The sequence below is a fragment of the Panthera leo genome, chromosome B3 (assembly GCF_018350215.1).
Source record: "Panthera leo isolate Ple1 chromosome B3, P.leo_Ple1_pat1.1, whole genome shotgun sequence".
NCBI lineage: Eukaryota > Metazoa > Chordata > Mammalia > Carnivora > Felidae > Panthera > Panthera leo.
In genome coordinates this window covers 17,479,273-17,507,108 of record NC_056684.1, presented here as the reverse complement: position 1 = coordinate 17,507,108, position 27,836 = coordinate 17,479,273, and the positions used below count along the sequence as shown (strand labels likewise).

Below are 27,836 nucleotides of genomic sequence, written 5' to 3'. Positions count from 1 at the left end.
ATCTTTGACTATATGAGAAACAAGAAGGCTTTGTTTGCCAAGCCATCACCTCTGTACCAGTCTGTGACAATTACTAGTTCATTTGGAAGATAGCAAAGGTTTAAACTTGCAGTTCAACTTTTTCTATACCCCGATTCACAGTGTTTGTAAAATGGATCATCCTGAAAACTTGGCTGCATTTCTCCTCCACTTATTAAGAAAATGCACTCTCCCTAAACTACCTGCTGTAGCCATTTCTAGGAGCTGAGGGCCACTGTGTGACATCCCCCCTCCCCCCACCGAGGGAAGACCCTCATGCCGTAACCACCACCCCCAACATCATAACCCACTAGAGGATGGCATTACCTCCAATCACTATTCCTCAGTGTCCTACTGGCAGTTCTAGGATTGTTACCGGAAGTACAGTTTAAACAATGTTATGTGCAAGCAACTAGTTTGGATTAAAATAATACTGTGCTGCTGGAGAGGTAATTTCTGTGTGCCGCTACCTTTAAAGACGAAGCCTTAAAAGCAATACCCTTATGTAAAATAAAACAAACCCAGTAAAGCACACTCACTCTTTCTAGTACCTTCAACTTCACGGTGTGTACCTGCACGTCAGCATCCCGTGGCCCGCGAGGGTAGGGCCTTTGCCTTCCTCCAGGGCCCCTCCTGGGTGCTGGGCAGCAGGAGAGGCACCCAGTCCCTCCCACAAAACATCTTATCCTATGTAACATTAGTATTCTCTTCCCTGGGCAAAACACCCCAGCTGTAATGATATCTGTTGAAAATGCAAAAACGGGGGCGCCTGGGTGGCTTGGTCGGTTAAGTGTCCGACTTCGGCTCAGGTCATGATCTCACGGTCTGTGAGTTTGAGCCCCACGTCGGGCTCTGTGCTGACCGCTCAGAGCCTGGAGCCTGTTTCAGATTCTGTGTCTCCCTCTCTCTCTGCCCCTCCCCTGTTCATGCTCTGTCTCTCTCTGTCTCAAAAATAAATAAACGTTAAAAAAAAAAAAAAAGAAAATGCAAAAACGTCCTCGAGGTTGGTTGTCATTTTGCATCACCCAGACTTCGGTCCCTTTAGCGGTGCGTTGCAAGGCCTTCTCTGGGAGGCACAGCCCACCCTGTGCTTCCAATGTCACGGCACAGGATCATCTGGCAAGCCAGGCTCTAGCTTGAGCATCATCAGCATTCTCTTTACTGTCTTCAGGGTTTGCCTCCCGCCAGTAAAATTAAATGTGTAGACAGGGCTAAGGGTTAAGGTATGGAGAAGCTTAACACTCTGGCGGGAGCTGGCTACTCCAGAACTTAGGTTGTAACAAACAAGAATACTTAGACTGTATGCTACTTAACAACCCAGTGCTGTGAGAAAGGAAATACAATAACCCATTCCCAACAGTCACTTTCCCTACACATAAGCCCAGGGTGGGCTTCTAAGAACTTACACGAACATAGCAAGCGTGTGGACTTAGAATATCAAATGGGCTGAAGCTATCCTCTCCATAAACAAAAATACTATATATTTTTTGGAGTTCTGCACATAGAAAGCAATTCATTCAAGTCTCAAAGTGAACTTAACTTTTTCCTAAATTTAGAACCATTTAGGTTTTTTTTTTTTCCACTTTTATCTTTTATGGAAGCAATCTGCTTCTTTCCTAGGATTTCTTTTTGAAAAGACTTGGAAAAGTGACAAATGTACGCATTTTTCCTTTTAAATGTTAGTTGATTATTTCATATTAGCACATGCAAATAAAATTTACTCTTAAATATATTACTTTAATCTTGTTATCATATAGGCATCTTACTATATTGTTACCGTTTAGGCATTTTCCCTATAGAGAGTTGATTATAACTTCAAACAGATGTGAGGCATTTCCGTGACCAGGAGCAAAATTGGTCGAAACTGTCTCAAGCAGTGGAGAGAAAACTCCAGAAAAAGGAACTTTTAAGACTAAAAAGATAAAAAATATTTGTGTCAAAGTTCCAACTCAAAAATAAAATTCAAATGCCTTCGAAGGCATGAATTCATTTGACACCTTTACAGATTATAAAGTAAAGTGACATCGCCTGGAGCGCTCTTTGGAGAAAGTAAGAAAAGTGGGGAGGTCTTCGTAAAGACTGAGCCTCCCTCCTTCAAAGAAGTAAAGGCCTCTGTGTGTTACTGTGTTACCAGATAAGACACCACTGAAAACAAAATATTTGCTTATCAAAACCAGCGGCCCTCACTCTCCTCCTCCTGACTGTCTAGATAGAGGAGGGCAACTTTCTTTTCATCCGAAATCACCGACCTTTGGTCTACCATCCTCTGTAGCTGCACCGTCTTGTCAAACTCAGCCTGCGCCTTGCCCTTTTCCCCGGGGACCTGGTGTGCGTCCCCGGAAGAGCCCTGAAAGCTCACGCTGGCCACCCAGGCATTCCCACTGCCCCCGTCTCTCCAGGCCCCACGGTCAGGGGCACCACGAGCCGCCGCTTCCGTCCCTGCGGGGAAGAAGACCGTGGTGTCTTGCGTCCAGCGGGGGCTCGCCTCCACGTGACTCATGTCCATCTGAAAGGTAAAGGGAGAGTCTCTGGGGCCCCGTGCCACGTGCCTGAGCACCCCGCTGCCGTCTGCCAACTCGCCTAGCTCAGGGGAGCCCGCTGAACCGGCAGGTGCAAGCGATTTGGAAACGGGCTCGTGGAAGACAACCCGTTCAGAGGCTGTGGTCTCTGCGGGACCCAGACAAATGTGCCTAAAAGGCTCTGCTCATGCCCGGTGTCTCCTCTGCCCCTCGTGCATCTCCCACACTGGCCTCCTGAGGCCACTGGGAACTGGCACTTTGGAAGGTGCTCTTTCCGGTCATCAGGATCTTCCCACCCACAGCGGAACTACGTGCAGCCTGGCTCATGTCTGCCGAGCCCTCTCCATGGGCACTGCTTTCTGAGTGGCTGAATTCCCGGGGCAGGGGAACTATGTGCCCAGTGGTCTGATGCTGCTGAGCCCAGACCGTGACCTGCCTGACAGATGTGCCGTCCCCTGACCACTCTTCAGTGCTCACGGAAGCTTCCCTGATACTCAACGCCCTTCTGTCTGGAAGGGGGGCTCTGAACTGGATCTGCTCCCCAAACCCCTCTCTGGGGCCCACCTGAAGGTCCTTTACAGAAGTCTGGGTACTGACTCTTCTGTTTGAAAATAATCGCCAACCTTCCCCGACCCAGAAATGGGGCCCTGAAAAGTAATTTCCCTTTTAGCATGAAACTGTTCGGAGCCAAACACACTGCGCCTCCCCGCTGTGTCCATATCTGTGGACAGTTCTATCGGGCCAGGCTCTTCTGTGCCCCCTGCCTCCCGAAAGGCAGGGACAGACCTTTGGAAGAAGACTTCCTGGAACACTTGACTTTGATCAGGACTCAGGGTGAAGTGCCTCACAGACCAGGTGGCTCCTGGTGAGCTCAGGGCCGGACTTAGGTCCCCTTCCCCACTTACCTCCACCACTTGTGCAGTGGGTCCTTCTCGTGAGACTTGCTCAGTCCTCCAAATCCCAGTGGGGTCTACTTTAACACGCCTGACAGACCGGCTTACGTCCTCTACCACGTGTGACTGGGCAAAGCCCCTCGGGCTGGTGACTTCTACCGTGGCTGACACCGGACCCGGGGAAGCGACCTGCTCCGTGCCCTGAGAGGCCCGGCTGGCATCGCCCTCCTCACCGCCGGGGCGGTACAGTTCCTGGGTGGCCCAGCGCTTGAAGCGAAAGCCGGCAGCCGGGGGCTCCTCTGCGGTCTCCCCGTCTGGGCTTCCAGGCGCCGGGCTGTGCCGCCTGGCCAAACTGTCTCGTACCACTGACTCCACGGTTTTCTCGATTTCACTGGCTTCGTCTTTGCTCAGCTCCTCCAGGTCTAACTGATCGGCATCCACGGTTCTCGAGAGGTTGACTTCGGCAACCAAGGTCACAGACCTACCCCCGGAGGTGTGGACTTTCTTTACGTCGACCGAAACGTTCTCGGGCCCGCCCTGACCCTCTCTGGTGAGAGCAGACAGCTCTTCCTTCATGCGCTCCGGAAGGCTCTCTTCTAGCTGCCCAATAACCTCCACCAGCTGGTGTCTGGGCTCCTTGAAGGATCCCTTAATGGACGTGTGGAACTCAGGTGGTATTTTAATCTCCTTCTCAATGACTGTGGGCTCAGCATGAAATTCACCACTTCTAGCTTGTTCCTTCCAGTGAGTATAACCCACCTCCTCCTCCACAGAAGGTTCTGAGATGTCCAACGGCTTCACCACCTTCTCCCCCAGCCCATCATCCGTCTTTATTCTTCTCCGAGTCCCTGGCACGATTTCATCTTGCCAAGAGTACCTGATGGTGGACTCTTCTTCAATGTGGATCTGCCCATACACCGAGCCCTCGTCTCTGTCCTGCCCCGCAGGGTGCTCATCTGGGGTCGACACAAAATAACTCTGCTCTCCCTCTGAGTCACCCGCCTCCGTTACTTCTTCGACGTGAGTTACATTCTCTTGGGGCTGCTTGGTCTTTTTATGCTGATTACCTGAGAACATGATGTCTGTTTCTCCATAACCTTCTTGCTCCTCAGCCAGCCCCTTGGAGCCCGGAGACACATCATCAACCTCCTCCACTTCGAAGGGGGTAGAAAACTCCTCCGCCTTCTCACCAGCAACATAGCTCACGGGCTCCTCAATGATCTCCACGTTGACCACCCTTGCCCTCCCCTCTCTTCCTTTCAGACCAAGGTTGATTATGTCTCCTATCATCCGCTCAGCCGATTTTCCTTTCAGGTCCACCTCCTTAACATCCTTGCTCAGAAGATAGTCCAGGCCAGCCTCGTCTGAAATATCCACCTCTTCGGTCAGTTTCGACTCCACGACTATCTCAGTCTTTGTTTTCCTGTCGCCGGGAAGCTCCTTCCTGTCCATGTAAGTGACCTTCGTGTCCGGAAAAGAATTAGCAGATGTCTCTGTATCAGGAGACTGGGTAAACTGCTTCAGGATACTGGAGACGATGTTTTCGGCTATGGTTTCGGTCGTGGAGTCGCCCTTCGGGGAGCTGGTGGTGTCGCCGCGGTCCAGCCTGAACCTGGCCTCCTTCTTTTCCATGCCTCTGCCTGCACCGTCACGAGCATCCCCCTGGAGGGGAGTCTGCAAACCTTTCGGGGCCACCCCTGGTGTGCTATCCTGGGAGACTTCTAGACTGATCGGTACCTCTCTTTCTCGAACACTCTTCTCCTTCGCCGACTCCTTCCCTCTCTCCTTTTCCCTCATTTGCTGGCTTTCTCTTTTTCTTGCTTCTTTATCTAACTTTGTCAGCTCTTCCCACCTTAGATTCCTCTCCTCTGAAGCCTTCTCTTTGGAATCAAACACCTTCTCTTCCCACTTTGTTTGGATGGCACCTGGCCTGTTTCTCTCCTGCTCTCTCGTGACATTAGCCCCCGTCTTCTTTTCCACAAGGACGGTTCTCTCACTTGACCACGTGCTTTTGGAAGCACCTGTCGACACATTGTCCTGATAGGGCTTTTGGGCAAGGGTGGGCTCTTTGGCTACATTAGCAGAGGCGGCCTTTGTACCCGCGGTTCTCGGTCTTTCGGGGAATGTTTTCGCTGGAGCCTCAGTATCCCTTAAAAGACCGGGCACTGGAGAGAAAGTTCTGACGCTGGCTTGGCTGTTGGCAGGTTTTTCCTGAGAGTCGGCAGTTTTGCCGTCAGTTTTCTCCCACCGGGTAGTGGTTAGGGAAGAATATCCCGAGCCTAGGAAGCCACTGCCCGCAGCACCTGGGACGGCGGGCCGAGCTCCGGGCTTTGCCGACAGGTGAGAGCGCTGCGCCAGGCTGTGGCTGAAGCTGGCCAGAGGTGCTTTCCGCCTGGGAAACAGATTTCGTTCATTTTCCCTCTGCAGCACCGTGCTGGCATACTGATAGGATGTTTTTCTGAACTCTGCAGAAAACGACAGTCATCATTACCTCTCTCATCTTAAAGGCATCACTACAGGTCAAATCCCATCCCATCATCATAAATACAAACTATTATGGCAGAAAGGGCATTTACAAATGAGCTATTTTCCACCCCCAAATCATTGATTTTGGTAGTTTAAAAAAAACCCGTTACAATAAAATGTAGCGCTATGCACCACAGCACAACACTTTGCTCTCGTTGCTGATCTTCAAATATCATCCACCTTCACAAACATCAGCAAACGTGAGCTCGCGCAGCTCGGCACGTGCATTCGAGAAGCTGGGTGCTAGTCTCTGTGGATTAAATTTCACAGTACCGTGATAGTTTGGAAACATGCATTGCTGCTTTGTTGACAGCCTGAGTTTATTTTACTTATTTCCGTGGAGAAGAGAGCTTCATTATTACAAAGTACGAGATCACTCCACGCTAACTGGCAGTCTCTCTCCCCCATTTAATATGCTCTGATTTGTCACTGGTTTCCATGTTGGGCCAACAAGTATTGACGAGGTTAACTTTTTCTAAAGCTCCCTGGCTTCTTCTATTTTTATACTTCTATTTTTTTTCTTTACAAACTGTCCATTTGAAAGGGAGCCAGAGCAGGAAGCTGACCAGTCACCAACACTACAGTCTGTTTTAATGTCCTGATCCTGGGCTCCTTGCTTTGCTCCGGATGGTCCACAGAGGGTGCTTACCCTCGGGGATGTCCAAACTCCAGGTGGGTACCTGCTCTCAGGCATAGCAGCTGGTGGGTTAGAATGTGGTCAAGAGCACCGTCCACCCTGAGAGCGCCCCCTTGTGCCCACCGCACCCCATCCGGCTGAGCCTAGCAAAGCCCACTCTCCACCCTTGATCTCCCTGTCACATCAGCCAAAGCCAAGGGCCTCTTTAGGACAGAGCTCAGGGTACAAGAGAAAGACCAGGCCAGGACATTTTCTCCAAGATTCCTCCTTTCAGGTCAATATACTGATCTTAAACAGAGAAGCCCCAGGGGCGCCTGGGTGGCTCAGTCGGTTAAGCGGCCGACTTCGGCTCAGGTCACAATCTCGCGGTCCGTGAGTTCGAGCCCCGCGTCGGGCTCTGTGCTGACAGCTCAGAGCCTGGAGCCTGTTTCGGATTCTGTGTCTCCCTCTCTCTCTGCCCCTCCCCTGTTCATGCTCTGTCTCTCTGTCTCAAGGATAAATAAACGTTAAAAAAAATAAATAAATAAAAAATAAAAAAAAAAACAGAGAAGCCCCAGAAGATGAATCCCTGGGAAACTGCAAGAACCATCTGATCTTTAATTAAGGTTCACCAAGAAATATGGAAGATGACAGACTGGTTTTAGGCTGTCAACCGAGTGTGGGCAAGTGGCCAGAATTATTCTATACAATATTACGAAAGAAACATAAATGTATTCATAAGTATTGATAAATTCACTATCTAAGAACACATCCGTACATTTATTCAGTGAACAGTTAACTGCGTGTATATCACACAGGACACACAACTATCTGGAAACTCAAAGCCTATTAAAAGAGTTCACAACTGGTCCTCTTTATTCTAATGCTACTTTCTTTTAGCCTAATCCATAACTGCTAAAATAGATTTAGTTTGCAAATACTGTCTCTGTATCCTTTAACAAGCCAGATGAAACAATCAGTGAATGAAACAAGTTAACAGAGGCCCCCAGTAACCCTCCTGCTGAGTTCTCGCTAGGCTCCAAGAACTCAGCTAGTCAAAGATTAGCAAGCCCTGGCCCTCAACTGGTGGTTCTCAAAGTGTGGCCCCAGCCCTTTTCTCCTCTCTCCTTTCTAAGTGATGTGATGGACTTTCAGACTTAAATAGCCTCAAGTAAAAAATCTAAGTGACTGAAGTAAACCTTGAAATCTGGTGAATAACATCTTTGCTTTTTTTCAACCTTACTCTCAAAATCAGTAAGTAAACTTACTGGATATTGTCTAAGACCCAATTCCTACCAGTCACAGACACCTGAAACCAAAATTATTGTTCTGAATCAGTGACCTTTCAAATCTGTGAATTGCCTGCTGTTTTTGAACAATAAAGATGGAAACTATTGTTTTTTTTTTTAATATGCCATCTATCCAGACTGGCAGTTAACTAAATATTCTCCTGACAGATGCACCAAATATATGCATTCCCAATTTGCCATGATTTTGAATACGGTAATACTCATGCAGACCGAAACTCTGCTGAATAAGGTATATACTAACATACTATAAGTAATTTAATCTGCCTTGCTTAGCCAGAAAGCCCTTTAAGATTCTATATGGCTTTTAAGCTTTTCTTTTTTCCTTTTTAAAGTTATCCTACAGGTTTCTTAGGGCCTTTCTAGTGAACACTAACCTGTTCATTGGTTCCGTAGCTACAGGAAATATGACCTTTATTCTGTAGCTTTTGGCCTCAATCAAGACAGACCTTAGGGCACCCAGTGACACCTGCTACCCATGTCAATCTGAGCTGCCCGGGCCAATGCAGCTCAGTAATACAAATGGTATAACCGTTCCCACCTCTGCCCCCATGGGCTAGCGAGTTCCAGAGAGCAGACTACTTGCCGTATAAAGTAATACCTCCTGACACTTGTGTTAAAACTGTAAGATCTACCCTATGACTCAGCAGTAGCACTGCTAGGAATTTCCCCAAGGGATACAGGAGTGCTGATGCATAGGGGCACTTGTACCCCAGTGTTTATAGCAGCACTTTCAACAATAGCCAAATTATGGAAAGAGCCTAAATGTCCATCAACTGATGAATGGATAAAGAAATTGTGGTTTATATACACAATGGAATACTACGTGGCAATGAGAAAGAATGAAGTATGGATTTTTGTAGCAACATGGATGGAACTGGAAAGTGTTATGCTAAGTGAAATAAGACAGGCAAAGAAAGACAGATATCCTATGTTTTCACTCCTATGTGGATCCTAAGAAACTTAACAGAAGACCGGGGGGAGGGGAAGGGGGAAAAAAAAGTTACAGAGAGGGAAGCAGGCAAACCATAAGAGACTCTTAAATACTGAGAACAAACTGAGGGTTGATGGGGGGGAGGGAGGGGGAGGGGGAGGGGTGGTGACGCGTATTGAGGAGGGCACGTGTTGGGATGAGCACTGGGTGTTGTATGGAAATCAATTTGATAATAAATTTCATATTGAAAAAAAATCAAAAAATAAAAGGGAAAAAAATAAATAAAAAATAAAAAAAGATATATATCCAGAAGTGGCGGGGAGGGGGGGGGGGGGGGGAACAACCTGTAAGTCTTTGGTCCGTAAAGGGTGTTCCTTCTGAAGGGTATGACAAACAAGTCCACGTCCACTGTCTCCTCGCCCTTCACCCCTCCCACCTCTCCATCAGCACCCCCCTCCTCCCCACTCACCACACTGGGTAGGAAACGCCCCAAAGTATTGGCTAGATGAATAAATAAGCTTACTAAACACTGTCCCATGCATTCACACTTACATTGCTATTTAAACCACAGCCTATCAAATAAAATCTGGCTGGTACTTAAGAGAGGCATGAATGACACTTATCTGAAAAAAAAAAAAAAAAATCATACCTAATCCCAAATTCTTCCTGACAAATGATGCCTTACTATTTAACCATGGAATCAATCTGTTCATATAGAAAACACCCTAAAATTAAATATTTAGCTTTTCTTATATTTACCTTGTGGCACGTTTTCGATGCGCTCAGTCAAGATCAGTATCTCTGGATTACTTTCTCCTTCTAGTAAGGCTCTGTAAAAATTTAAAAAAAATTCATCAGGAAGTAAAAGAGTGAGAAGTGCTGCTGTAAGCCATAGTATGTAGTATCTGGTCCATGACCACAGTGTCCCAGTGTCACAGGACTTGTGTCTGAAGATACTGCACCACAGGGATCGAAGCCCACCTCAGTGGGCCTGGCTGGATAGAGCAATGAACATAATGTGGGGTGAGGGCTACAGACATTCTAGAAAGCCCTTCCAAGCCCAGGACAAGGAAAAGGAGGAGAAGAGACATGTGGGCCTAGGAGTGGGGATCAGGGGTCTGGCTTGTCTGGGAAGCGGGGACAGGCCCATGCACGGCAGATCTCCCCAGGGCTAAAGGGCCCCAGAATAATCATAACTCCCACAGGGGTCTTTCTGGAGTCACACGTTGGGGGTCGACTAAGAGCAGAGCAAGGACTGACACTGGTTTGTAAATAAGGCAGCCAGAATGCATTTATGGTTTTTACACTGGGTGTCCTGGGGACATCCTGGAGAGAAAAGGGAAAACAAGAGATGGGAAGCGGGCAGGTAGAGGAGGAAAAGGACAGGCTGCAGACCACCTCTCCACCGTGTCATCCAGAGAAGCATCCTGGTCTCTCCTTTAATGAAACAGCAAAAGGCACTTGATTGGGTGATTCCTTTGGCCACATCCAGAAGTCTAAAACTGCAGTGTCTTCAGTAAGCTGTAACTCAGAGCCCTGGGGGAGAACGGGGTGTCAGGCTCTGGGCCCGACACACCCGGCATGCTGGGACAGGTCAGCACCGGGACGACAGTCACTCAGAGAGACCCCGAGGACGCTGGCCGCTGCGGCCACAACAGTTGTCTTGGTTGCTAGGGCAATGTGTGAAGTCACTAATGTCAGTTCCAAGAAACACACTGTATATGGCAAAGGGCAACCAGAAGCTGGTCCCACTTGGAAATACTGATATTACCACTGAGAGCTGGGCACAAAAACGGAGGAGAGATGCCAGATCCGAGCAGGGACTCAGTGGTTCAGGCAAACCAGCGCCAAGTTCTATTTCCACTGATTCAAATGTGGTGATCCCCGTAAGTGCGAGAACCCCGTGGGCAGGTGGGGGATGGCCAAGGAAGAGCCCCCCTCCCCCTTCAGAGGAAAAAAGCAAAGACAAGGGCGAATGGGATCCCACTCAAGGTGTACGCGGCAGGGGAGGGGGTCTGCCACCGAAGCAGGGACTGAGGTACACACTCAGGAAGATGAGGGGCCCAGTCCAGAGCCCCAGCCCGTCCACTCGGGGCAGAAGCCAGGAAAAGGGACACCAACCCGTTAATCCCACATCCTCATGACCAAGCGTTTTAGGTTCCAGGAGGAGTCCGGGTCAGCAGAGAACTCAGTGACAAGGCAGGGCAGGGGGCTGGGTGTGTTCGGGATAAAGAAAATCCCCTGGGGGATAGAAATAGCTTCCCCCATCCCTCAAAGAGAATGCTTTTGTTCCTCTCTCAGGAAATCCAAGCGGTCACCAAACTCTGACTGAGTTCAGGACCCTGAGGGGGAGGCTATGATTACCGAGGAGCAGGCACCAGTCACCTGAGGGGGTCTGTGTGGTCACGTGCTGGTCACCGGCCCTGGCTAAGTCTGGGCACCGAGCGTGGCTCTGACCCTCATGAAGCCCTCCTAGCACCCCCCATCCCGCTCCACACAGGGCCAACAATAAGCATCCGGCTCAGAGGTAAGAGCACTGGAGTGCGGGCAGAGTGTCTTGTCCAAAGGCACACAGCTCACCAGTGGGGAGGGTCGATGCAGCCCAGGCGCCCATCATCCCTGCAAGCTGCTTAGACCTTCCTGCCACGCCTAAGACATCAGTATTTCACACACATTTTCAAAAGAACAAATCCTGCAGACAGACCCTCCAGAACGTATCAATGAAAGCATATTCAACATCTTCTGGTGACTTCCATCAAAACGCCCCTCCAGGGCTCTCCCACAATGAAGCTTCTTCTGGGGAAGAACTCAGTCGTCCTCTCAATGGCTGGCTCCCGGAAGGCAAAGCGATGTGTCACCTTCTCCGCCTGAGTGTCCAGTGCTGAGTCTTACAGGCACAGTTAAGGGACTGTCATTTAATTCACACCTTAATTAACAGACACCTCTCCTGACACACACAGAGTCCTGCCCTGTGCCAACGCAGCTCACAGGACTCAAAGGACAGAGGCACAAACAAACTCTGCCGAGGAGACGCCAGAAATTTCCTCAAAAGCTCTAAAAAGAACATTTTTAGGGAACAGACTCCTACAACTTTAAGAAAAGGGTAGAGCGTTCTCTGGTTATTTCGAGAGCATTGGAGGAAAACGGCCGCCAAGCCGTGGTGACTGTGAGAAATGCCAACCCCCTGAATCACGAGCTATTAGTGAACATTTTATACAGCCCCGCAGGCTGGCAGCCTGTTAGAGCAGGAAAATAAGCAAACATGTGCAGGAAAACCAAGTCCCTGGCCTCATTAAGGAGTCTGAGACAAATCCATAGTGCGTAAGTGAGCTATAATGTGGCCTCTGGCCAGGCTCCAGGCCCTAATAGACCCCACTGGTCATCAGAGCCAGGCCCACGGTGGGGGCTCTCTGGCCGGGATAGATTATCCTAATGCAATTACAGGGCACGTCCGCTATGATTCCTCACTGGGGGCACAAGGCACGCCTCTGTCCGCAATAAGTGCGGACAAGAGTGAGGGAAGAGGGACAGCTGGAAGATGTTTCCAGAAGTGATGCCAGTGGAGCCTAGTGGGATGGTTCACAAAGTGCTTCCTGGCTAAGTGTGGGGGGGGGGGGCGGTGAGGGGAGGCAAAGGGGACAGAGCCGGGGAAGGAGCCTCAGAACTGCCTCCCTGGCCTCTAAGATCCAGAGAGGGTAGGGGGCTGCCTGCCACGCTGACTGGACTCAGGGCTGGGTGCAGGAGAGGGAGGCGGAGACAGAGGACAACATGACCATCCGCACTGGCAAGGCTCTGCCCCACACTACAGGTGTTTTGTGGAAGGTCACACTAGGGCCATGCTGCTTCTGGTCATTCCCTCTGTGCTCAGTGCTAAATCACGTATCAAAGGTCCATCCATCTGTTCTCGAGACTAGAAAAAAAAAAATCAAATGATCGACAGAGGGGCCAAGATTACTAATAAAACAGAGAAAGGAAGGAAGCATAGGGAGTGGTTGATGGAGAAACTTCCAGAGTCGGGCTGTGTGGATTCAAATCCTGGGCCTGCCACTTCCTCATTCTGTGACCTTGGGCAAGCTACTCAAACCCTCTGTGACTCACTTTCCCCATTTCAGAAACAGGCAGCATTCACCAGTGTGTGGTGCCGGTAAACTGGAAAATTCTCACAACAACGGCGGTCACAGAACAGGTGCTCAGTAAATGTTCACAATCGTCATCATCTTCTACTGACCTGAGAAGACAGCTAATTTTCAGTTAACTGAAGCAGCCCAAGAGGGGAAGAGTTTCTGGATAACCTACGATCCTGGTTAATGAAGGGTAACCCGTTTCTTCAGTGACATGGGGAAGGCTAGCAACCAAACATAAGGGTCCATCCTTTCTGTCTCCTCTCCCCGAAACTACAAGACATCATGAACTTCAAAGATCTCACCTAATAACTGGCTAAGTCTCAGCCACGTGGTTGAGTTTTATGACACGTGGTTATAAGTTTTCAAAAGAGTAGGATTTAATTTAGAAAAACTAAATGTATTCCTCCAAGAGCTTGAGAAATTCCAAAGGACTGTTTTTCCTTTGAACTGGAGCACGCAAAGGGATAGGTAATCCTAAAAAAATAATACAGCAACCAAAAATATCATTACGACGATGAACTTGCCAATGGCAGGAATTCTGTATTGCTTTATTAGCGGTCCAAACCCAGAGACTGAATATTTATTTCCCCCATTTGAAACACGCTGTCTCTGCTGCCATTACAAAGAGGAAACAGGAAGCTCGCACGTCCCCGCTGTGCAGACATACAAAGAACATGTTTTGACTTTGACGTTGTTGTTTCCAACCTAACCTTTTAAAAAGGACTTTGCCTGACAGATCGCAGGCAGCAAATCTTTGCATTACATGTTCATATGTAAAGCAAGACTCCCTTCAGTATTTTTCTTTTGAAAAATCGTCTGGCCGTGCTTTCCATTTCTCCAAGCGACATTTAGAACAAGTGTTATACATTTCACCCCCAAAACCTAAAACACAAAGCATCGTTTTATATTTTGAGGGAGAAAGCATCACCTGACCCCGCAGATTAGAAAGCCAGGACGGGACTCTTACGTACACGATTTTCATAGCCTGCAGTTTTGTGGTTTCTGGACTCCGTTTATTCCTGGGTGTTTTTGCATTTTTTTTTTTGTTTCACCCCTAAGTGTTTTTTTTTTGTTTTTTTTTTTTCATTCTATTTTCTAATCGCTTATTCCTGATGACTGGGTTCTGTTCTCTTTTTGTGTGTCGGGGGGAGGGGGGGCAGGGCAAGGAGACTATTTTCTAGCTGCATTTATGCAAGCTCTCAATCTGAAGTTTTGGGACCAGGTCTTCGTGTCAGCAGTGTGGGGGGGTGTGGGGTGCTGTGGGCTCTGGACAGCATCACTGGCCCCTGGTTTTCACGGAGCCTGAACAAGCAGCTGCTTCACAGACAAGGCTCGCTGCCAAGGTCTCATCTGCAAGAGCACGTAATGAGCGGCGCCCTTCTCCCACGCTCCTGGGCTCCCCCCAGCCAGGCTCCGGCGCCTTGGTCATCCTACACAGAGGCTTCCCGCCCACCCATGTCAGGTCCTCTCTACCTGAATCGCCAGTGACCGGAGACCTCCTGAGGCCTCCCAGCACCCACATCACCACACATCCCCCCACCCCCCGCAACCTCGGCACGCAGCCGTCCTGCCCTTTAGCTGCCAGCGGCCACCTCCCTGCCCCCTGCTTGTGCAGATTCCACCTCAGTGGCCTCCAGTCGGGGCCCCTCCATCTGCCCTCTTCCCAGGCCTCTGCTCACTCACCTTGCATTCTCCTTCCTCCACCTGTTTTCTGATCAGACTCTTCCACCTGGAGCTCCTTCGGAGTCCTTCCTGTCAGCCCACTTCCTACTGCCGACTTTCCCAGCCCTTCAAGGCCAGCTCAAATCTCACATCTCTTGAAAATCTCTCCTGCCAACCTCGGCTGGCAGCTCTCTGTCCCTCCTCTGAACCATCTTTATCTGACCCTGTTAGCTGGCAGTAAACGGTCTACAGTGTTTTCTTGGCACGCGTGCTCTTTTATCACCTTGTTTGGCTTTTTCACCTAAGGGGACTGGTCCCTCCCCACATGCCACCCCCCACTTCCTGCCTCCCCTCTCTCCTTACATGTCTGATCGAATCTCCACCATCCTTCAAGATCCAGATCAGTCTCACCTCCCTCCTGAAGCCCTCCCTGATTCTCAGAACTCCCTTCTGATGCCTCGCAGTTGTGCGTCTTGTAGGGCGTTTCTTGTTTCCTACACAGTGCAGGCAGCGACCTACATCCATGCAGCCTCATCCACCGCACGTGACCCTCAGCACCAAGCCACTGGCTATATGTCTGTGGCCCGTCTGAGCAGGCACAGCGCCCTGCCTGCCAGCATCTCTGGAGCAGCCAGAAGGCAGACCCCACCCACAAAACATGGCCTCACAGGGGTGGCTCTTGCCCATCCATCACACACACAGCCCTCCATGCCAGGCCCCCAAAACCAAGCTGCCCAAATTCCCAGCACTGCCACAGATGCCACGCTAGCTCCGTCCTCAGATCCTCGCCCAGGCTGGCCCTTCTGCCCGGAAGCCCTTCCCACACGATCTTCCTGGAACCCCGTGGCTGCGTGCCTCATCCATGATGCCCCCATAGCACCTGGCAACCAGTAAGCCTGCCCTTCATTTGCCTCATCTCTAGGCTACTGTGAGACAGGCTTAATGCTTTCAGGATGTCCCCAGGCTGCTCTGCAAGCAGTGATGTGCACACGAATCACCTGGGATCTCGTCATGACGCTGACCTGGACCAGGAGGTCTGGAATGGGCTGGAGATTCTGCATTTCCCACAGGCTTGAGATGATGCCAACCCTGTTGGTCTGCACCCATGCTTCTCTACCCCAGCTGCACCTGACGGTCCTCCTCGGAGCTGTAAAACCACCAGACCTGGGCCCATCCTGGGCCAGGTTAACTGGAATATCTAGGACTGGGCCCAGGGGCCGAAGCTTCATCAGGGTCTCCAGATGACCCCCAAGTACAGATGGAGCTGAGAACCACACCCTGTCCCGTTTGAGCATCTCCCCTCCAGCCGCTCAGCTGCCAGTGTAACAAACACACTCACAATCACGGATCTGGCAGACAAGCACCTCCAGCCCCAGACAACTTCACTGGTGACAGGTAGAGGAGAGTGAGCACGGGTCCCCGTGCCAGCCCACCTTCTCCGGTGCTTGCCCTGGTCTTAGCATTGGCCAGCCCCACAGGAGGAGAGGGCTCATTCTCACACTCACCCACCAGGTGAGACACCACTACCTTCCCTGGCCACCAACTGGCCCACTAGACTTGCTGAAATCCTCCAGCCTTAGACTCCTGGGTTTGCTTTGTTCTAATTTTATTACCTTATTAAATCTGTATCTTTGTTTATAAACTCTAAGTCTACATTTAATTATAAATTACGCAATTTTGTTATTAGTATTTCTTTTTCGCAGTGAAGGGCCAGATATCTGGGTTCAGAAGTGTTGGTGACACTTGAGAGCCGGCCTCCGCACAGCTGACAAATTCTAGCTGTACTGGGATGTGCTGCTGACTTTAAGGAGCCACAACCCCTTCTCTTCCATATGAGATGCTTAGTCAGAATGGTGGCTATCAACTCTGGGCACTGCACGGAACACCTGGGGCAAATGTATATGATCTCAGTCATGAGAGGAAAGCAATGCCAGCCACACTGTCAGCCACCCTCGGCCCCTCCAGACAGGGCTGGTAAGAAGTCACACTGCAGGGGGCCCTAGGCCCTGGTCCCCAAGAGGCTGACAGTCTCTGCTGCACTCAGTGGGGCAGGGTGTGGAAGGAGGGTCAACTTCCTCAAAGACAGTGGGTCAAGACTTACAAAGATCAAACGGGCACTTGTGAAAGGGTCAGAAGAACAAAAGGGCACTAACGCAAATGTGAAGTCTGATACCTGGCCTAGAATTTGGGCAGCGAGGTAAAATCCTACAAGAGTCACATATGACAAGGGTTTTTCTGCAGGACACCCAACAGCTATAATAATGCTAGAATTTTGGCTCATACAAAGAAAGGGATTATTATATTCAACTGCCTGTATGTCTTTTAGATCTGTGGGCGCCTCCCAGACTAAATCCTGAGCCCTGGGAAGCAGGGAGGCCTGCAAGCAGTTCTCACCAGTGGTGTATCTGCAACCAGGCAAGGCCAGGCCCAGGCTCATCATTTTCCCCACGCAAACTTGGACTTCAAAGAGACACACAGTGAAATCAACCACCTGCTTTCCGTATGTCCTGTTGCCACCTCAATTCCTACGGGGTAGCCAAGTCAACCCTTAAATGGGTTAGAGAAATGCCAGCAACAGACAGAAACGGTACACTGGGCCCCTGCCGACCGTCACACTGCTGGGACCACCCACATCTGCTCCAGGTCAGTGCAAGTTCAGGGTACCTCCTCGCTATCTCAATCCGTGGGACTCAAGGGAGGGTGACCCCTTGTTCCAAGCCCCGGAGCACTTTGTCCCCCTGACCAGGGACAAACACGTGGCCCAAGAGAGCCAGAGAGCTGGGCCCAGGAGTTCTGGTGGGATGGATGTGAAAGAGCCCCTTCCTCCGACCTCCAGGTCAAAGCCTGGCACTGCCTGGGGCCCATCCTGCCGCAGCGTGGGCAGAGCCAAGAAGGAAGAGACTGCTGGCCCACAGGCAGTTCCAGGGGCCCCAGGCTATGTTCTCTGCCCACCCAGCATCCAGCCCCTTTGAGGGCGTTGACACCTTTTAATCTGGGTTGCTCACCCCCCGATTCAAGTCAACATCTCCATAAACAAAGCCAAGTGCCTAAAGTAGCATGCTCATCTGCTGGCAAGTGGCAGGGACAGTCACCATCAAACCTCACCAGGGCACTCGGACCTACTGTGCCTGAAACTAGGCACTTCTTCAGTTAAGCGAGTAATAAACACTGCTCTTGGCTTGAGCCAGTCTGAGAAGGCCTTCTGTCACTTGTAAGTGAAGAAAATCCTGATTAATGCTTCCTTCCCCCTGAATAAAGCCCGTTTTGAAGTTTTCCTTATTAGTAAACCCAGATTCTCTCACGCAGCGTTTGTTTGAACACCCTACCAATTTAATTTTGCAATCGTTCATCCCAGGGGGTCTCCAAGGACAATGTGGGAGATGGAGTTTGAGAAGGGACAGGCTGGCAGTCGCCTCCTCCACCCTCTGTCCGCATCTGGACTACCACGGCCTCTGCAGCGCTCAGCCACAGCACGGCTTTCAGAGGGAGGGGCGCAGCAAAGCCCCCACTGGCTTGCCCCCCCTTCCATTCAGCTGCTGGGCCCTAGGCAGACCTCACCCCCTAGTGGCTGCCTTGGGCCCAGGCCAGGGGCTGCCCCGCTGCCTGCTCCCTCTTCACTGATGGTACCAAGGGCCTCGATGAGAGGGTGGCTGAGGCGAGTCCTTCCAGACAATACAGACAGTGAGGCTGGCCCGAGGCTGCATTAGGCTACTAATGTATATCAAAGCTACCCAGGCCATTTGGATATTCTGAGAGCAAAATCATGATGAGAAGACTGTGGACTGTGCAGCCCACAAGGAGTGCTGAACTAGGCCTGCCTCTGCCCTGGCTCTGTCTCTAATCAAGGGAGTGGACCCTGGTCCCCTCCTTTTCCTCTCCAGGTTGAACTCTCCCAATCTGTTAGCAGTGATGTTGTCAGAAGATGGCACTTATGACCGTGTCTTCTACTCACTTGCCAAGGCAGATTTTCCAGAGCTCGTTCACACCCGCAATCAATTTATGCTCCGACATATCCTGGAAGTGAAGCGGTGGAGGTGGGGGGTTGGCTACCAGGCCCCTCTCTCCCGCACCTGGGAAAGAGGTGAGGAATATCTACCCACCCAGAGAGGGAGACTGTGGAACAGTGAACAGCCACAAAGGGCTTGCTCGATAATGTTGGTTGCCATTATCATCCGCACAAGCGGGGATCCAGGGTCTCCTAAAGTGCTTCCACTCTAAGTGTCTGAGATCTGGGCCCCTCTGTACCCAGTCCTCATTGAGCATGAAAGCTGCAGGAAATATGGGGCACCACCCCAACCAAAGACTGCTTACCATGGGGAGCGGGAGGGGAAAGGAACGCCAAGGGAAGCATTGCTCTGCTGGCCCACAGGCAGTTCCAGGGGCCCCAGGCTATGTTCTCTGCCCACCCAGCATCCAGCCCCTTTGAGGGCTTTGACACCTTTTAATCTGGGTTGCTCACCCCCCGATTCAAGTCAACATCTCCAGAAACAAAGCCAAGTGCCTAAAGTAGCATGCTCATCTGCTGGCAGAAATGCAGTTCCTCAAGGCCAAAGCTGTGGGGAGCAGAATCAGAGCCCTGAGATTTGAACAGTGCAACAGGCACGTGGACTTGGGAGTTTCTGGGTCTGAGTCCTGACCCCCTACATTCTAGCTCCATAAGTTCCCCGAGTGAAGTTTGTCCCTCTGTAAATGCAGGAGCTAATTCCTAGGATCTAAGGAACTGACACACGTAAAACTCTTCCCTGGGGCCCAGGACACGCAGACGCCGGGCAAGGGTATGAATTCTGCCATTCCCATCACTGCGGGGGGAGGGGGGGGGATTGGCTTGGTGATCTAAGTGAGGCCCCGCTCTTCCTCCTCTCTAGCCCTGGACTCCAGGGCTGGCCACGCCAGGGTTTGCCCTCTGGTTATCACGGAGCCTCATGGACTCTGGAGGCTACGGGGGATCTCTAGCTTCGCCAAGGCAACCTCTTTGCACAACATCCTTACCGATATGTTGCCACCTCCCGGCTGAGGCCAGTCTTCACCTGCACAAGCTCCTGATAGTCCCGCAACCTGTCCGCCATGGCCAAGGTGAGGGCCGCCTTCTCATCCTCCAGGCAGGTAATCACTCTCTAAAGAGAACAAAGGGCTTTTAGATCACAGGACTAGAGCTTTGCTTGGTCAAACTGAAGGTACCAACAGTTCAAGACACACACACACACACACACTTTTAGGCTTCTTAAAGATGCAGTCATTGTCAGGGCATTTTTATATTTTGACTTTTAAATACAGTATTTCTTCCACATTAAAGTTTTTTTTAATTTTTTTTTAATGTTTATTTTTGAGAGAGAGAGGGAGAGTATGCGCAAGTGAGCAGGGGAGGGGCAGAGAGAGGGGGAGACACAGAATCTGAAGAGGCTCCAGGTTCTGAGCAGTCAGCACAGAGCCCGACGCAGGACTCGAACTCACGAGGTGTGAGATCATGACCTGAGCTGAAGTCAGATGCTTTACCGACGGAGCCGCCCAGGCATCCCCACATGAAAGTTGTTTTGTATTGCACATGGACGATTTTGATAGGACACTGGCTCCTCTGCTCCTACTTTCTAATAATAATGAATGCTTAGGAGTCTCTTAAAGAATCTCTGCTTAGGAAACTCAGCACATCAAACCAGTCTACGATGATGCTATTGAAAGTAAGCCCAGACCAGAGAGCAGGGGGTTTACAACATCAAAAACAGAAGTCACTCAGATGTGAAACAGAATTTTCTCCGTACTCATGATTTCCCCAACGATAAGCAGGTACACTGACAGAGCTCTGTGTTTCACCTAGAAAAGCTACTTTACAATCATCTGGGGAGAAAGCTACATTGATGAGACAGAAATATCTTCTAGGCATAAATGTCAATTCAGAACGGGATATAAATCTTCTGACTGTACTTGTAGCACAGAGTTATAAGCACTCTCTCTGCACATGCTCACATCATCCTCGCAGCCCTTATGCTGGTTCCACTCACACCTGGTGATTACATCTATCCTTCTCTCCCCCTGGCTGGGAGACACTGACGGGCTTGGTCTGCCACGTTGGGCATCCCCCTCCTCTAGAAAAATGCCCACTCCCTCTATGTCGCACAGTACACAACTGGTGAGTTGGACTGGAAATGATCAAGATAATAGTACCTCCTCAAGATGTGGTTTTAGTTGTTTTTTTTTTTTTTTTAATGTTTATTTTTGAGAGACAGAGCACAAGAAGGGAGGGGCAGAGAGAAAGAGGGAGACACAGAATCCGAAGCAGGCTCCAGGCTCTGAGCTGTCAGCACAGAGCCCGATGCGGGGCTTGAACTCACAAACCGTGAGATCACGACCTGAGCTGAAGTCAGATGCTTAACCAACTGAGCTCCCCCCCCTCCGCACCGGGCACCCCAAGTTGTGCTATTTTAAATCGACAATACCTTTTAGTTAATAAATACAATGGCTCCATCAGTGCCATTTTATAGCTTTGCATTACTCTGAATTGTAGTTTTTGCATAATATTTTATAGTTGTTCTGAGGAATAATTGAGCACATATTTAAACACTGGAACGAGTCCATATACTTTAACTTCCAGTTTGTAATGGAAAACAGCATTATTTCTGAATACAGCTCACTAAACTGGCTACATTTTTAGATATTTATCTTTGTGGAATTCAAAAACTGTAACACCAGAAGGAGAGGGGATCTATTTCCATTCCCCATGTAATCCCTCCAGCAAAGGCACCTGGTGATATGCTAAAGGTCCACAATTAATATGTAAATAAAACCAAAGAATGAACTAAGATCTCACACTGGATCTAACATTTTAAACAATGCACAATCTTCAGGAAAATAATTCTGCCTCCCAAAGAGTTCTAGCTCAGCGAATGATTGTTAGATTCTCCTGGTATATAAAGGGTGATTAAAAACAAAAAAACTGAAACTATTTAGCTTTTAAAGCAAAGAAGTAAATTTAAGAACTAGCAAGTATCCCAGAGTAGATCTCTGTGAATCTCCTGGAAAAGTGGCATGTAAGTAGATAAAGACCTTCACCTAAGCACACCATTGGCCAGTCTGGATTTAAGTGACAAGGTTGCCAGAATTTAGCCAGGATATTCCTTCATCTAGAGTTAAGTCTTGGTGTTAAAATCCTCTGTTCTCCCATGTTAGAGGGAGTATAATCCCAGGTATAAGTTAGAATTAAAATATGCTATAAACATACAGCCATTACTCCTTCCTACTACATGAAATTCAACCTAAATCTCAAAATTTGAGAATCTGTAGTAATGTATTCTTTATAGAGAACTTCAATTATTGTGAACTTGCTTAGAAAAAAAATATCACGTGCACTCGATTCTCCAACCACAAACGTCCTGAGGAGGTCAGGACCCCCCCAGCCAGGCCAAAGAGGTATGCCCAAAGATTCTCTCTCTCTCCCCAGAGGGCACTCTAGAATGGTTCTGCACCCCCACAAAATACGAGGAAGAAAATCAAACTGGGTGTAAGTTAAAAAATATAGTTCCCACTGTATTTCCATGTGATTCAACCCTTCCTAAACTGTCAAAGGAAAATTACTTGACTTTTGGAAGCAGGAACGTTAAGACTTATTATTGGCTCCTAACAGTCTCCACAGAAATTGTAACCGATCCTACTGGTTGAAGAAAGCTTCAGACCTGGTTTCTACCTTGCCAGAGGTTTTCAAACCGTGGGCCAGGCCAGGCCAGGCCAGACGCACTGGAGTATGAGATACATACAGCACGCTGATCCTAAGTAACCAAGCGAAAGCATATCCGCCTAATGTTATAAAAGCTGGGGAGAGAGGTCACCTTTTTAGTTACTATTTAGGGAACTTTTGGATGGCATCACAACAGATGATGAAATGTAGCTCTGCATCAGGGAAAGCGTGCTGCTGACAGTGTCCAGAGAAATCGTTCTCTTACCCACAGCAAAGCCGCTCTTTGCTGAGCAAGTCACACAAACAAAATAGGAAGAGCTTGCAAATGTCACAGTCACTCAGGATCTTGAGTGTTAGAGCTGGAGGGATTTAAATACCACGATAACCTGTTTTAGACCCCAAACCTGCATGTATTCATAATAACAAGCGTTAATTGAATCCTAAGTGTTTATAGCTCTAGTCCAGACAATACCCTCAACTCCAGGCGCATAATTTTATGCTACAATACCAGGTGGGTATCTAAGAGGCATCCAGAGTGAACTCTGATCTCCCACCCAGATCCGCCAAATCACCTGCCCCAACCCCCTCTAGCAAAGAGGGCTCCCTTTTTCCAGTTACTCAGTCCACGAGCACTGGCATCAACTGGGATTTCTGTCCCTCTCTTCCACTGTCATCCAATCCATCCGCAAACCCTGTCTGCTTCAACTCTGGAGGGCAGCTGCCTCTCAGCACCCCACCCCTGCCTCTGGTCCAAGCATCCAGTGCCTCCGGCCTTGATTATTATTGCAGTCTCCTAAAAAGTTTGCTCTGCTCCCACTCTTGCCCCACACGGTCTACGTTCTATACAGCAGCCAGAGCAGTTCCACTCAGACAAAGTCAGACCACCACTCCCCTCTGCTCAGAGCCATCCAGGGGCTCCTCATGCAGCTCAGGGCAAAAGCCCAAGTCCTAACAGGCCACGTTCCCCTTGCTTCCTCTGCCCCAGCCAGGCCCGCCTCCTGAACACTGAGCAGCTTCCACCTCAAGACCTGTGAAGTCAAGGGACTTTCTCTGTTTTGTTCACTGCTATATCCCTGGTACTTAAGAACCAAGCTTGCTTGGCACATTATGTGCTCAATAGCCCTCGGATGAATGAGTGAATTGGATTTTATGATCCCTTTTTTACAAATGGGGAAACAGAGACACAGTTAGTGGTAGAGCCAGAATTCAGGCCCAGGCAGGGTGGCTAACCCATTCCTATTCTAATCAAAAGAAAGGTCTCATTCAGTCACGTTTTGGGGACTTGGAAGCCTTTTATAGTTAGCCCCAAAGGCGAAGAGCTCAGTTTTGCAAGCAAAAAATCTCAGTCTTTATAGGGTAAGGCTGGCATAAACCACAAATGTCTTAAGTTTTTGTCCAAAGCTCCTTCCTGCAAACTGGGAGACAGGGTGTATTACTCAGGCTTTAAGTGAGTATAAAATGCTGGGGACTTGGATGTCTAGTTCAGCAAACTTCTCTCTGGCAACTCTGACGGAGAGGCCTAACAGAGAGAAGGCCTAATATGTAGGCCTTAGGGGAAAAACCACTTTTCCCAGAAAGAGAGTCCTGGCTAGCATCTCGTTCTCCTGGGCTGCACAGGAGGCCCAGAGCCAGGAAGACTCTCTGGGCACTGAGCAGGAGCTCCTGCCTCCAGGAGGGGTAGGGGAGGGGCCCCATTAAACCACATGGAACACAAAAGCCAAATGAAACATATTTGACAGGAAAAGTATCCTAACAACAGCCAGCTGGAAGGGTCAGAAAGGATTTTAGGAGTTTCAGATTAACTGGGCACCACTGGGCTAGCCCTGAGTTAGAGAATACAGGTTAAATGTTTATCTTGGATGGGAACAAAGATGTGGCTTAGTGGTTAGTTGCTCAGATACTGGCACCTGAATAGAACCCTGGCTTAGCCACTTACAAACTAGGTGGACCTAATTCATCATCTGTGCCTCAGTTCATCATCTGTAAAATGGGGCTGATTTTAGTATCCACCTCATAAGATCGGGGTGAGGACTAAGAGTGAATCTGTGGGAAAAGCCCGGTCCCTGTGGTACCTGACGCAAAAGAAGCACTTGATAAAGGCTAACTCTTAGTGATGAAACATGTACTACACTATATTAGCTAAATCGGGTTTTAATTGCATTTTCAGGGTCCCCAGAGCATCTATAGAATCTGAAGATATCAAGGGCTTGGGCTTAAATCACTGATACTTACTCTTTAACAGATGCCTGGTATCTTTACACTTTAAAAAAAAAAATACTCTAATGGTTGGTGTTGAATCTTTGGAAATGCAGTTTGAAATCTGGCTGCTTTAAGCTAACAGGGGAAAGATTCGGAATAGGGATAGGGAAGGAATGAAATCTACACACATTGGAAGTGAAAACAATCCAAGCCCCATTGACATTCCTTGCTCTCTACTTTTAGGGCAAAGAAGTAAATTCCAGCGAGAGAGGTATCACCCGGACAGATTGAGGGTGGGGTCCTAGCCCCCGCCAAGTGTGACCCCAGGGAAGGCACATCCTCGCTGGGCCCCGGTCTCTGCATGGAAGAGCGGACAGTGATTCCAACTGTGCATCCCAAGTCCCCACTTCTGCACAGTCAGAAGAGCTCTGTTTTTATCTGCTCCTATCTGAGGCTGCACTAAGATTTATTTACGGGGAAAAGGGTCCTGGGCTAAAAAAGAACCCTGTAACCAGAGCTTCAATGTTCCAGAATGGGCCAAGTGAGCTACGACTACAGTAAATGGTGAGGATTTGGCCCACACGACACACCTCAAAGAAGCAGTTTCTAAAAGTGCCAGTGCAGCCCGGGCCCTTGAGGTGGGAGCAGAGATTCCCTGAAAAGGGGCTCAGTGGACAGGAAGTTTGGCTGGCACTTCCTTTTGGTTAAAAGTTCCATGAAAGCCTACTAAGATACTTTTAACTTACACGCAACACAGTGCATGGGGCCCCGTGGAACTAGCATCTCTGGCTGTCATCACTGGAGAGGGAAGCACTCTGGAGTCTAGAGAAAGCTCTGGAAATCAGCACAGACTTCAGCCAGTCCCTATCTTTGCTCCACCTACAACCCCAGGAGAATGCTTTTGACAATTATGAGGCGGAGGCTCAACCAGACCCACATCCTAAAAGATTAAGTTCCGGGCAATTTAGGGGCGTCTGGGTGGCTCAGTCAGTTAAGCGGCTGACTTCGGCTCAGGATCAGGTCATGATCTCATGGTTTGTGAGTTCAAGCCTCAGCTCAGACTCTCTACTGTCAACGTGGAGCCTGTTTTGGATCCTCTGTCTCCCTCTCCCTCTGACCCTCCCCAGCCAGCTCTCTCTCTCTCTCTCAAAAATAAACAAACATTTTTTAAAATACTATAAATTCCAAACAATGTAGTACTGTATTGCTTTACAGGATTTCCCATCTAGGCTCCAGCTCTTTGAATACTGAAACCCCACCGCAGTGCTGAGGACCTAGGAGCGAGCAGCCAATAGATATTTGCTGACTGTGGACACCTGTCACATCACCATGGTCCGCTATGCCACAACCATCATGTTTCATTTACTTTTAACTTTAAAAAAAAAGGGGGGGCACAAAATCACTCTACCCAAATCTTCAACCCCAAATTATCCCCTTAAAATAGTTCTGAATTTCTGTGGATGTTATTGTCAACTGCCCTCCTGAGAACTAAGGATAATACGATTTGGGAGTATTTTCAATTCTGGCCTAGACGAGGCAGGACCAGGGCCAACCCCGGTGCTGGACTGGATGGACACACAATAATCAGTCACAGGTGTCACCCGATCAGTGTCAGAGGTTTGGGCTTTGCCTCTCCGAAATAGTAACTGTTTATATTACCCTGCACTTGTAATAACATCCTGCCACAGGGACCAGCACGTTTCCACAACCCTTACACTACCCAGCGATCTGATGGCCCGCTTGTGTTGTGGGAAAAACATCTCTGATTTAAGCTCCTTTCTGCATGAAGGTTCCTGCCCCTCCCAAGAACAAACAGGGCGAGTGGCCCAGAGAGCCAAACCAGCTGCCTCCTCCAGGGAAATCACTCTGGCAAAATAGAAGCCGTTTTAGGAACAATTTAAGTTTTCCCCCAAGGGTGCCCTACCCCTAAGGGGCTGTCACTTTGAATGGCGCCCGGTAAGGGCTTGACTGTGCCTAAGAAACCTCCCGGCGCTGAGACCTATCCGAGAAGGAATGAGCTGTCACCTCTGCGGCCACTTGTGGAAGTCAGAGGGAGGGGTTTCTTGGCTCACTTTTGTGTAAATCAGGTGCTCGAAGCACAGGAAATCGAAAGAGAACCTGGAGCTGACTGGGTCTTTTGTCGGGATGCCCCCTCTCATCTCAAGAGCTAAAGAAACTGACAACCTATCTAGACGGCACGGACGGCCCCGCCACATTAGCACTAGCCGGCTGTCCCACACACCGCGCTCCTCTCCTGCGGCTGGTGAGACGCCGGGACCCCCGAGGTCCCCCTTCCGCGCCCAGCTCCCGGGGCCGTTCGGGCACCTCCGGACCGGCCCCACCCGTCGGCGACGCCACGCCCAGGGCGCACGCAGCGGGTCCGGGGAGCCCCGCCGCTCCCCTTCCCTCACCACCCACAGAGTCCGGGGTGGGGCGGTCCCGGCGCACGGACCTGCCGCTCCTCCGCCTGCAGCTCGTACGCCTCCCGCAGCCGCAGCAGCTCTTCCTCCAGCAGCGCGCGCAACTGCTCCAACTCGAGCGCCTCGCGCCGCAGCGCCTCCGCCTCCTGCGCGCACTGCCGCGTCTCCTCCTCGGCCTCGCGCCGGCTCTCCTGGCCGCGCCGCAGCGCCTCTTCCAGCTCGCGCACCTCGTCCTCGTACAGTTGCACGGTCTCCCGCCACGACTCGGCCACCAGCAGCGCGTAGCTGTCGTGCACCTCCCGCAGGCGCGGCGGGGACGCGGCGGGGCCGGCGGCGCGGGCGCGGTAGCTCATGGTCAGGCGGGCGGCGCGCTCGCGCAGCTCCCGCACGTCGCGCTCGTGGGCCGCTTCCAGGCCCCGGCGCTCGGCCTGCAGCCGGCCCAGCAGCGCCTCGAGGGCGGCGCGCGCGCCCAGAGCCTCCTGCAGCTCGCGCCGCTGCGCGCCCAGCTCGGCGTCCAGGCGGCCGCGGGCGGCGCGCTCCTCCTCGCCCAGCCGCTGCAGCTCCCACAGCTCGCGCCGCAGCGCGTCGCGCTCGCCCTCGGCCAGAGTCGTGGCCCAGCTCAGCTCGTCCAGCTGCTGCCGCAAGCCGCGCGCCTCCTCGGCGAAGCGGGCCTGCCCCTCGGCCCACAGGCCCTCCTGCCCGAGCCGGCCGCGCAGCTCCTCCTCCAGGAGCAGGTTTTCGCGCTCCAGCTCCCGCACGCGGCACACATAGTCGTAGAGCCGGGCGTTGAGCTCTTGCAGCTCGGCCTTCTCGGGGCCCGTGTGAAGCCGCCAAGACAGCATCTTGCTGGGCGTACGGGGCTCTGCCGGCCGGTTCCCTCCTGCCCTGGTCTTGTCCCCTCCTCCGCGCCGCTCCGGCCCCGCCGCTGCCCGGGAGGCCCGCAGACTGGGGC

At 50.5% G+C, this 27,836-nt stretch overlaps 1 protein-coding gene across 1 annotated transcript; it reads right to left on the bottom strand.

Annotated features, from left to right (window-relative positions):
• Positions 1 to 943: 943 nt before the first annotated feature.
• SYNM (synemin) lies at positions 944 to 27,797 on the bottom strand. The gene is made up of 5 exons (XM_042941113.1): positions 26,917 to 27,797; positions 19,589 to 19,713; positions 9,573 to 9,643; positions 3,443 to 5,895; positions 944 to 2,524 (listed from the first exon to the last, which is right to left on the bottom strand). The coding sequence occupies exons 1-5, from the start codon at positions 27,724 to 27,726 to the stop codon at positions 2,186 to 2,188; spliced, it is 3,798 nt and encodes a 1,265-aa protein (XP_042797047.1). The 5' UTR covers positions 27,727 to 27,797; the 3' UTR covers positions 944 to 2,185.
• Positions 27,798 to 27,836: the final 39 nt, after the last annotated feature.